Consider the following 11,877-nt stretch of genomic DNA (forward strand, 5'->3'; position numbering starts at 1 on the left):
GAAAAGAAATATGGTGTTACAGGCCTCTTTTAATTTCCTCGAATATGCTTTAACTTTGTTCTTCAAATATTCTTAACTTCATCTGTAATCTGAGCATAATAATGAACCAGTGTTGCAAGAGGTCTCGGGTTCACAGATCCTGTAATAGTGTTCACAGTACAGGACTTGCCCATCATCCCTCAAAGCAGTTAATGAGAGATAACTGCTGTTTTTCTTCCCAGAACATGAGTAATGGGATTTTTTTTTTATCCTGAAGAGAGTGAAGGTGTGAAGAGGAGAGGTGGGGATGTTTAGAAGATGCTCAGATCTTGCACAAGTATCATGGTGCCAGGTGGTAGTTCTACTCGCAGGCTCCTCACCATTCACCACAGTTAACTGCTATCTCATGGTGATGTCTGCCTCATCGCATTCACTGGTTGCCAAGCCCTGGGCGAAAAATGTCATTTGACATACAGCAAGTCCTCAGCATGTTGATGTTAAGGTTGGATTTTGATTGATTAAGAAAATGTCACACAGAGAGAGATAGAAAGATGCCGCATGGTATTCAGTTACTATCTGCTTGAGATTTCCTCTAAATGCCAAGGCAAATCTCCAATGCTCACAGGAATACAGTTTATTTTGTATTAAAAAATATGTAGGCATGAGGGGAAGTGACTAGTCTTACTGCAACTTGATATGCTATGTTTGGGAGGCCTGCCTTTTCGCAAAGAGAAATGGAGGAGGAGTTGATGGGGGAAGGGGAAGGTGGAAAGAGGAGAGAAGGGAAGGGAAACTTTTCATGAGGTAAACATTATTATTTATTATTATTATTATTAAGAATTTTTAAAATAAAAATAGGCATCTGGTTATGACTGCCCAAATTGAAGGAAATTTGAATTAATCGTTGACTTTATATAGCCTTCTTCTTCAAATGTAATAATATACAAAACTATGTTTCAGGATTGAAAGGGTGGGAGATCACAAGGTTAGGTTCCTATTTTGCATAAACCTGAAGGGGAAGAAACCAGCTAAGAGTCCTACAGTGCATGTGAAAGAGCAAGGCATCACTTTCTTGGCTTCCCTGATTTGCTAGAGTAACACAAGATTAGCCATTTTCAGACCTTGGTACTTTGCATTTAATAGGGAAAATAAAGTTGTTAGGTTTTTTTTTTTTTTTTTTCTGTCATGATGGCTTATCTGACAGTGAACACTAAACTTTTCTGAGTTTAACTTGGTTATATTTATTATATTTTGTTTATTTTAGGTAAGCCTTACCAGTGATCCAAGCTGTGTTGAGGAAATCTTGCGGGTGAGTTTGAACTTTTATTTCTGTGTCATTTAACAACAAAGCAATCTATCTGTTTAAATTGTTGAAAGTACTCTTGCACTCAACACCCAAGATCTGCTTATATCACCTGCTTCCTTTCTTACCTCTCATCACTCTGCACTCTAAAGTAATTCATGTTCTGGTTATTTCTTAGCTGGTCTAGGACATAGTTTAGAATTCTGGGGAAAAAAATGATGCCTCTCACCATATTTAGGAAACATTCCCTATTCACACACCATACCTTAATCCTCACCTCACATGTCTGGTTTTGGACTCTCATTGGCACCTCTTTGGGACTTGAATACACTGGCAATGCAATATAGTTATAGAGACTGTGAAGGGAGCATGATCAGGCTGACCATTCATGGCTTGTATGGACAGTCCTACTTAGGAGAATGGGAGAAGCTTAGAGGAAGAACAAAGTTGAAAATACCACAAGAAAGGGAGAAAAATGTATCTACCTATCATCTTTGCCAGTTGGAATCATATGGTAATATAGTATTTAAAGAAGATGAATAATAGGAGGGAGTTCCTGCTCTAGCTTTGCCATTTGCCACTTTTGTGACTTTGTGCCTTTGGACAGATGACTTCATCTTCCTGAATCTCACTTCCTTGTCTGTCAAATATTTTATCATAATTCTCTTGTAAACTGCCAAGTAGTATATAAATGCTCATTATTATGAAAAATGATGACTGGTATAGGCATGTGGAAACCATGCAAGTTTTCTTCCCAGAAAAGAAGACAAAGTGTGTTTCAGTGAAACTTAGTAACCCCTTTCCCTCAGTTAACAACATCAAACTGACTCTCTTAAAGCCCTGGGTCCTAGTTAAGTAAGTGCTTTCTCAGCAGGCTAGTGTTTGAAGCCATCCATGCCAACCTGCTGCCAAAGAATAGTGAAGAACATTGAGTTGACTAAAGTCACCTTGGCCTGCTATCTCTGAATCTGCTTCAGCCAAAGGACCGTGCTTTTGAGAATTAAAAAAATTAGTCTTACCTGTTTGATTGGAGATGATACTCTATAGACTGAAGATATGGTGGCCACTTTTTAAGAAAAGAGATCAGCAATTTGTTCAGTATCTATCCTTTGGGTCCTGGGCATTGACAGGAGCCGTAACAGTCACAGTGAAATCTACAAGCATGATACACCCTAGGAACTTGGCTATTTGTTCCATTGGGTAGGTACTGGAAATTCCCTACAATTCTTCCTTGTTATCATCCAGCATGTTTAAAGAAAGGCAAGAGTAAAAGAAATGGCTTACTCAGTGGGCATAGTAACCTTGGTCTACTCTTGGTCCCTGAGGGGCAAGCATAGATGAACTGCATCAGTCAGGGCTTTTTCTTTATATCCAGAATGTCATATTCATCTAAGAGTCACCATCTAACTTGTCATTATTGAATTCTCTCCTTCAGGCATCCCAGCCTGGTGCATAAGTGTGTCATACAGTGACAGTGAGGGAATTAGTGAGAACACCTGTAAGAGTCTGAACACTTAGGGAAACAGCAGCCTTTCACTTAAGCATGGAAAAAAGGCCAGTAGCCTTAGTAAGTTCATAAAAAGTAGCTGCAATTGAAAAAGTAACAAAAGTCCTTCTGCTCTTGGAAGAGAACCTAGGGAAAGTTGGTGTTTTGTTTTCTGTTTTCATTGGTTGATTGGTTTTGTTTTAGAAGGTGCATTGATTGTTTAGAATTCCGTTTGATTTATTTTCTTCAGTAGTGTTATAAATGAACAGAAGTTCTCTTATGGAAGAGTGAAAGGTTTTATTCCCTATATATGGAACAAGACTTAACTTTTCGAAGTTTATTCCTAAAATCTTATGACTTGTATTTAAATTGTTGTAGACAACACTGCATGTCACAACAGAGCATACTTTAGGACTTGTTTTTATTCACATGTCCATGCTGCTGATTTCAGGACCCTGGTATCTCTAGGTTGTGTCCTTCTTCAGGAAAAATATTTTTCTTTTTCTCAGCTTCTCCAGTGAACCCCTCTGTGCTTTTCAAACTAAATTGATTCAAACACAAAGTAACTTTTCTTTTTCTCAGTTTTCCTCCTGAATCCTTCTGTGGTTTTCAAACTAAATTGATTTAAAAGCAGATTCATCTCTCATAGGTAAAATAACTGTGTAGCTGGAAGATGTGGCTCTAGCCCCCTGAGGAGAAAGAATTGGCTCCCAGTTGCTCTTGGCATTTCTTTCCTTAGGAGCTGCATTAGTCTGTTTATCTAATCTACCTCACTGCCTACCCCCTAGTGAAGGAATTTTATTAATTAAATTTGTTCTTTGACAATTTGATAAACATTGTATATAATGCATTCTGATTACTCTTATCCCCCACAATCTCTTATCTCCCTCCCACTCCTGTCAACCACTCCCTCTATTGATTCCTTTCACACATTTCTGTCATACTATTTTCTGACAGTAGTCACTGTACAGGCTATTTGCTTATGTATATTTTTGTTTTTCATTCTTCTAACATTCCTTCCTCTCTGATCTTCTTTTCCCTACTATATATGAAAACCCAAGGACAGATTTTTCATTAGCCAGGTATGACACCATCAGTCTATCTTATTGCCAACCCTACAAGCAAGGGTGGGTCTTGCAGGAGGCAGAAGTGGAGTAAATCATAGTTTTCTTTGTTGTTGAAATCTAGTGGTCTCTGCACTATTCTTAGCTGTCAACTGCCCTGTAACCACCAGGCTTCACTGAGAATCTCTTAAAAATTATATTAAAAAATGTTTCATACACTGGCTAACATTTCTTGGATTCAAAGAGAAAACACTAACAACTTTAAAAGAGTTTGAACAAGCCATAATGACAGAAATTCCTCCTTCTTGGCATTATAGAATATTTTCATGTTTCATTTCAATTGTTAATAAAGACAGCAATAGCAAGTATACTACTCATGATAAAAGAAGTACTACTAATAATATCTGGGTAGCATGTGATACATTTATTTGAATCCTCAGAGAAACCTTTAAAGGCATAATTTTTATAAATTATGTACAACATTCATCATGCATATATTTTCACAAAATATGTACAAATTAAATTCTTCATATTCAATGTTCTTTAAACATACTAGAACGTATCCACCTACGAAAAAAATTTTCATAAAACTACTTTGTCGCACAAAGCAAGCTACATAGGCACAGGTGTATTTGGCACTTCACAAGAATATTATCGCTTATTATAAATTTTATAAATCAGCCATTTGTTGCAAGCTTGTACAACCACTCTGGAAATCAGTCTGGCGGTTCCTCAGAAAATTGGACATAGTACTACCGGAGGATCCAGCAATACCTCTCCTGGGCATATATCCAGAAGATGTCCCAACCGGTAAAAAGGACACATGCTCCACTATGTTCATAGCAGCCCTATTTATAATAGCCAGAAGCTGGAAAGAACCCAGATGTCCCTCAACAGAGGAATGGATACAGAAATTATGGTACATTTACACAATGGAGTACTACTCAGCTATTAAAAAGAATGAATTTATGAAATTCCTAGCCAAATGGATGGACCTGGAGGGCATCATCTTGAGTGAAGTAACACAATCACAAAAGAACTCACACAATATGTATTCACTGATAAGTGGATATTAGCCCAAAACTTAGGATACCCAAGATATAAGATACAATTTGCTAAACGCATGAAACTCAAGAAGAATGAAGACCAAAGTGTGGACACTGTGCACCTTCTTAGAATTGGGAACAAAACACCCAGGGAAGGAGTTACAGAGACAAAGTTCGTAGCTGTGATGAAAGGATGGACCATTTAGAGACTGCCGTATCCAGGGATCCATCCCATAATCAGCTTCTAAACGCTGACACCATTGCATACACTAGCAAGATTTTGCTGAAAGGACCCAAATATAGTTGTCTCTTGTGAGACGATGCCGGGGCCTAGCAAACACAGGAGTGGATGTTCACAGTCAGCTATTGGATGTATCACAGGGCTCCCAATGGAGAAGCTAGAGAAAGTACCCAAGGAGCTAAAGGGATCTGCAACCCTATTGTTGGAACAACATGATGTACTAACCAGAACCCCGGAGCTCTTGTCTCTAGCTGCATATGTATCGAAAGATGACCTAGTCGGCCATCAATGGAAAGAGAGGCCCATTGGACTTGCAAACTTTATATGCCCCAATATAGGGGAATGCCAGGGCCAAAAGAATGGGAATGGGTGGGTAGGGAAGTGGGGGGCGCTATGGGGGACTTTTGGGATAGCATTGGAAACGTAATTGAGGAAAATATGTAATAAAAATATTAAAAATTAAAAAAAAATAAATCAGCCATTTGTAAACTAGATCCTACCTTATATACTTATTTCTATCAGTGTGCCATTTGCTCTTTTAGAGTCAAGCTACTCTCTAGTGCAAACAGAAATAAAAAATAACAATAGCTCTACCCAGTGATAAAATTCTGCGGTTACAATTCATTTATCAAACAGGGATTCCTAGACTGCTCGTAAGTAATAATATGGGCAACACCAGCAGCTTCTTTTCTGAGCTCTACGGGGTTTTATGCATCATAGACTCATCATTTCTGGGAGCATTAAGCCAATGAGAATAGCATGCTCTAAATGCTACCAGCTAAGGATGGATGTTCAGTGATTATTTGTTCTGCAACAATATGATTTATTTGTATCTAGCAAGAATTTGCATAAAATGTCAACAAACTATCAATTAAATCCTTTCTAGAGTCAAAAATGCAGATAGCATGCTTCTCTTAGATTTGATGCTGAACAGATTGTGTTTCCTAGCAAAGTACCTTCTGTAGATGATAATTTCATAGGCAAACATCTGTAAGGGTAATTCACTGTTTATGAGAAATGCTGAATTCACTATCTAGGATTTAGGAACTGTATTTGATAAACTGTGCTTTCTTACAATTTCCCTTGCCATATGGATCAGGTTGGTAAACACCTACCCAGGCACCACTTTTTGATTACAGCTGATCTGCGTTTTCACAGCATAATAAATTATGGCAATTCTACTCCTTAGTTTTATATTTGTGTTTATAGTTTTATCATGGAACAAACTTGCCAAATAATTACAAGATAGCCATATACAGTATTTGTTATTTTTAATTTTTAATAGGGTTGGTAAAAAAAGTTGATATTATGAGTGAGATAAAATGAATCAGGGAACAAAATTGGTCAGACAATTATGCCTGAAAGAAAATTTGGTTGTATTATCATAATTATAAAGAATAATCAGTACCTTTCATAAAAATTTCTTTTACAAATTTAACCAATAATTAGTCAATTGATTTTATATCCTGCCAAATGAGTCTGTAAATAGTTTGGAAATTGAACTCATGTAGGATATTTTCTCTATAATTCTCTTAAATATTAATTCTTCTGGAACATCTCTAAAAGTATCTATCCCATTCTGGTATGGGCTTTTAAAATTCTCGTTTCTTGAAATACTATATAAATAGCACGTCTAATGAAGACAACAATTGCTTTATAATTAAGACTATAATTAATGTTAACATTGATAGAGTCAAATAAATGAACTAATGATTTTACCCCTACTTAATCTGACAACTAGCTCTTACCTAATGACACTGTGAAATATGTAAATTTATCAGCAGGTGAAAATACCCTTGACTGAGTGAATTATATGAAGTACTAACTTTTCTGAAGCTAATTCAAACCTCTAATGGACTTAATAAAAACCATGCACATATGAGGTGAGCTATTCATAGAACCAAATTAGCCCATAACATATATTGTCCATTATTTGCTTCCCAGTATTCATTTCCCCTTTTCTCTAACACAAAGCTAACCTAGAAGGAAGATGCTAAATTTAATTATAAAAACTATTATGTGTACAATGAAGGTAAGCTCTCCAATGTGCTTCCCAATGCACCCAGAACCTGGCAAGCAGCTGAAATATTTTCATGTGGAATCTAGGGGTTTACAGCTAGCATATGAGGTGAATTTTAAATTATTTTACAGACGTCATTGGGAAAGTGAGTAATGTGAGTAACGAGGTGACTGGCTCAGTGAATCATGAGAACCTGTCACACATGGGGAGATGTCAGGAAAGAGATGATGTCAAATACCAGTAACTTAGCAACGGAGCATTTAGCTATACAGGGAGGGAGCAAGAGTAGTCCTTTTAAAATAGCTGAGTAGATATATGAGTCCCTATATATTTTAGGTGAGCTATAAAAATAAGTCTGTTTTCCGTCAACCTGTTTCTTTTCATGAATATGGTGATTCATTATTTTCCATTGAACTGAATGAAAGCCTGGGAGAATTTACGCCATGTGTAAAATTTACACCTGCTTTTTGTATCTTAGATATACAGAAAAAGGCAATGAAACAATGCATTGGCTTGACAAAGAGGGTTCTATTATCAGCCAAGGAATATCTCAGCAACAGAATAAATGAACTTGCCAGTGATACCAAGGATAAGCCATCAAGCCAAACCTTCCCTCTTACATGTACTTTAATGTGGACTGTTATCAGAAGGTATGACCCAGATTTAGGGTTCCACCTCAAATGATGCAATTAAGAATATCCCTCACATGCTCAGATGCTTGGGTTTTAACTGATTTAAATGTAGTCAATCAAGTTGACAATAAAGATTAGCCATTAGCTATAACAGTGTGTGTGTGTATGTGTGTGTGTGTGTCTAAAAACAATAATTAAAGAAGATTAGGTGATGAATTTGAAAGACTATAGGGGGCATAGGGCAGTAAAAAAAGGAGATTGTTACTTGTTTGTGTGTTTTCAGGGCTGACCATTTACTATTGTGTAGCTAATTGTGTTCTTTCCTCAGTAAGACTATTTCTCCCACTCCCCACATTTCTCAGTTGCCTGTAGTTCTTTGTATAGGGTTGAAACCTCACGATCCTTCCCTTGTCTACTCTGCCATGTCTGCTATTATTACTCTTGTTCCACTGACGTTAGGCAGTCATATTGGTGAGATTTTATGTGTGTAGCCTCTGACATTGTTAGGAGACACAGTGTCACAGAAAAGTGCCTGGTCCTCTGGCTCTTAAAATCATTCTGCCCTCTTTTCTGCAATTGTCCCTGAGCCCCAGGTATGGGAGATGTGGGTGTGCATTTTGATTGTTGTAGTTCTGTAGTGGCCTCCATATGTTTCAAAGAGAAGTTTCCTTGATGAGAATTGAGGACTACATTTACCTGCGAAAATAAGGACAAATATTCAGAATATAGTTAAGGACTATGCTAGTGTAAGAAAGTGACAATTGTAGGTTCTCCAAAATTCTCAGGGTTTTACAAGCTGTGAGTAGTTGGCTAGGTTTTCAGTGGCATGCATGATTTCCATCTTGTTTAGTGTGTCTTAAGTCCAATTAGAGATCTGCTGGTTACTGCCAAGGTATTCATGTCACTGCTGTACCTATAGGGTTACCTTGTCATGCTGGTTATTTTAGTGGTTCATAAGCATCATAGCTGGGTACAACCATTGATTGCTTCCTTCCTTCTCATATGAAAGCTACTCCTCAGGGAGGAGGCTAATCAGGTCAGTTTCAGCTCAGGGTCCTCTGTGTGCTGGGTCAGAAGTACATGGAATCTTCAGCAATAGGATCTCACCTTCCACTTTTTGGAGGGCAAGGTAACAACCAAGGACAATTGCAGTATCCTGTGATATTTTGGGAGACTCTTGAAAATCCCTGGCCAACAAGGCAAAAAAGAGATTTCCATGTTTGCTGCTAGGGTTTTCATTACAATCTTTGGATCTGGAGGGAGCATTGTCAGCACATAATGAGAGAGTTTCACTTATAGATAACGCAATCAGGAAACATTTATTTCTGTAAAATAAATATGTGGAATGGATACTTATAAATCATTTACATTTTAAAATATAAAACAACGAAATGTAATATTTAATGTTCAAAAGACTCCATTTATACTTTATGTATTTACAATTTAGCTTAACAGTAAATATATCTTGGATAATGAACAAGATAAAGTACTGTGAGAAACATAAAAAGAATACTTCAACAAATGAAAACTTCTTGGCTCCTCACCTAACAACATATGATATTGCTTCCACATACATTAACAAATAAATCACTAGAAGGGTGAGAGAACTGGAGTCCTTTTAAATTCCAGGCCATGTTTCAGAATGAGACAGCAAAGGTAAGAGGTACTCAGGGGAAAATCAGAGATTTCAATGAAACCAGAAGTTTTAAAAGGAAGAAAAAATCTTTAAAACTCCAGGAAAATGTCTAGGATCTGTAAAGCCATGGGTTCAATCTGGGGTGCTGAGGGGGAAAAAAAAAGACAGAAAAAGAAAGCAAAAATCAAAGAAGAATATGAGTAATTGCCAATGCTTTGAGTGATGACAAATATACTATATTTTGACAAGTTTCCACTAACATGTTGTGTTATCTTCATATATATCTCATTACCCAGAGGCCACTAATTAAAAGATATGTGACATCCTGGATGTCTCAAAAACATCAGTAACTTAACTATTTCTTGTTGCAGGATTGTATATCAATGCTGGTTGAAATTCAAAGTACAATCACAATACTACCAAACATTTACTTTAGCTAGGTTTTTGTTTTAGTTATTTGGTGCCTAGTACTATTATAGGCATTTCACATATACAAAGAATCACCAAACTAATGCTTGGAAGCAAGTCTCAAATCATCTACCTGTTAGAGATAATGAACTGGAGCACTTGGAGTTCAAGTGAATTTGCAAAATCCATAGTTAACCAGAAGTGAGAAGAGCCAGGATCTTCACCTATGGAATCAGGCTCCAAAGTCCATTAAGTATTCTGCATAAGGATATGGAATTGTAGAATTTGGTTTTATGCAGCTACTGGGGACTTAGCCCCTGACTCAGTGAACTACAGAAAAACTAAAAAAGTTAACAAAGAAATCCCATGGTACAAAATCAGGAAAGCAACTTACAAGATTGACCATACCAAACACAATTGGTATTCATAAGTGGACCATACATAACAAAATGCAATTTCATAGCAGAGCTACTTATATGACTATGTATCATAGTCCACTGATATCTTGATCATATAAGAAAGGGTAATTGGTGACAAACATATATGTATATGTGTATGTATATGTATATATATGTACACACACACACACACATATATATATATATATATATATATATATATATATATATATATATATAAACATCAAGTGTATATACACATGTATATGCTAGTGTACATGCAGGTACACATGTGGACACCAGAGCTTGACATGGAATATCTTTCTCAGTTGTTCTCAGCCTTGCCTCATTGGCACTGTGTTTCTCACTAAACCTAGGTATCATTGATGTAGCTGGACTGTCTTGTCAGAAAGCCCCAGGGATTCTGTCTCTGCCTCCCTATCACTAGAAGTACAGGCTTATGGGCTAGGGCACTATCATGCATTACTTTCTTATGTAGGTGTTGAGAATCCAAACTCAGCCCTGAATGGTTCCATAGCAAATGCTTTGGGAACTTAGATGCCTCTGTAGTCATCCCTATTGCTTTAATAGTGCTGGTGTTGTTGTGTAATTCTAAGTTTAAACCACAACAACGTCCCTAAGTTACATCACAGCTTTTCAGTTTCTCTCACTTGTGTTATCCCTGAGCCTAGCCATGTTGATTTTTGTCAGCTGCAAAATAGTCTTTCTGGGTTGCTTGCAAATTCCTTACCAAGTGTTTGTTTATCTTAAGATAGTTTTACAATGACTTTGTAAAAGTAGAAGGAAAGTAGAAGAGACAGGATAAACAAGGGGAACTGGCAAGGGTGTTGTGATGGGGGTGGGGTTGATATATGTTATCACTGGCAGAAAAGGTGTAGCTACAAGGCCAGCACTAAACCACTGGCTGACAATTGACTGTTCAACAAGAGTTACAAAGTAATTACACACAACAACCTGAATCCTGGATTGGAGAAAGGTTTCTGTGTGAGAAGACAGCCCTCTGTGAACTATTTATTTACTTCCATCCCAATCTCGTACTTGCCTTCTAGAACCTTCCCAGTGAGGGTTTTGACATTGTTCCTCTTTAATCTTCTATTTGGTACTTTAGTAAATTTATGGTTGGAAGTAAAAGTATTGATCTGGTTACTCCAGAGTTGGCATAGACTGAAAACAGAGATTACAGAGGATTTGGAGATATTTATGGATGCTGAATTCTCACAGGGAATTAAGAAACTCTGGGTGGTCATGAAAAGAGTCAGGTGGATTCCTTCCTTCCTCAGTGTGATAAAATGCCTTGCCAGATGCAGGTACTCTTGAAGATGTCAATGGGTGAGTATTCATAAAAAATGCTTTTGTAATAAGGCCTATGTGAGGTTGTCACCTTTTACATTAAAACAAACAAAAACCCTACAACAATGATAAAATAAAAACAAGACTCAGTCTTTTGGGACTGTCTGTCAGTGCTAAAGTAGCAGTGTTTGCCTAGTGTATGTGAGTCCTTGATGTCTAACCCTAGCTATACAGCACAGAAAAAAAAGAAAAGAAGGAAAAAAGGAAAAATTAAGGAAGGAAGAAATGAAAGGAAAGAATAAAATAAAGAAAGGAAGGAGAGAGAGAGAGAGAGAGAGAGAGAGAGAGAGAAA

General features: G+C 37.1%; 1 protein-coding gene across 3 annotated transcripts in view; it reads left to right on the forward strand.

The window, feature by feature from the left end:
• Aff2 (AF4/FMR2 family member 2) overlaps positions 1–11,877 on the forward strand; it is a 479,843-nt gene that overhangs the window by 300,719 nt on the left and 167,247 nt on the right. For all 3 annotated transcript variants that reach the window (XM_021152988.2, XM_029473591.1, XM_021152989.2), the window contains exon 4: positions 1,244–1,288. In XM_021152988.2, coding sequence (XP_021008647.1) covers positions 1,244–1,288 — 45 coding nt within the window. The remainder of the gene's footprint in view (positions 1–1,243; positions 1,289–11,877) is intronic.

The sequence above is a fragment of the Mus caroli genome, chromosome X (assembly GCF_900094665.2).
Source record: "Mus caroli chromosome X, CAROLI_EIJ_v1.1, whole genome shotgun sequence".
NCBI classification, from domain to species: domain Eukaryota; kingdom Metazoa; phylum Chordata; class Mammalia; order Rodentia; family Muridae; genus Mus; species Mus caroli.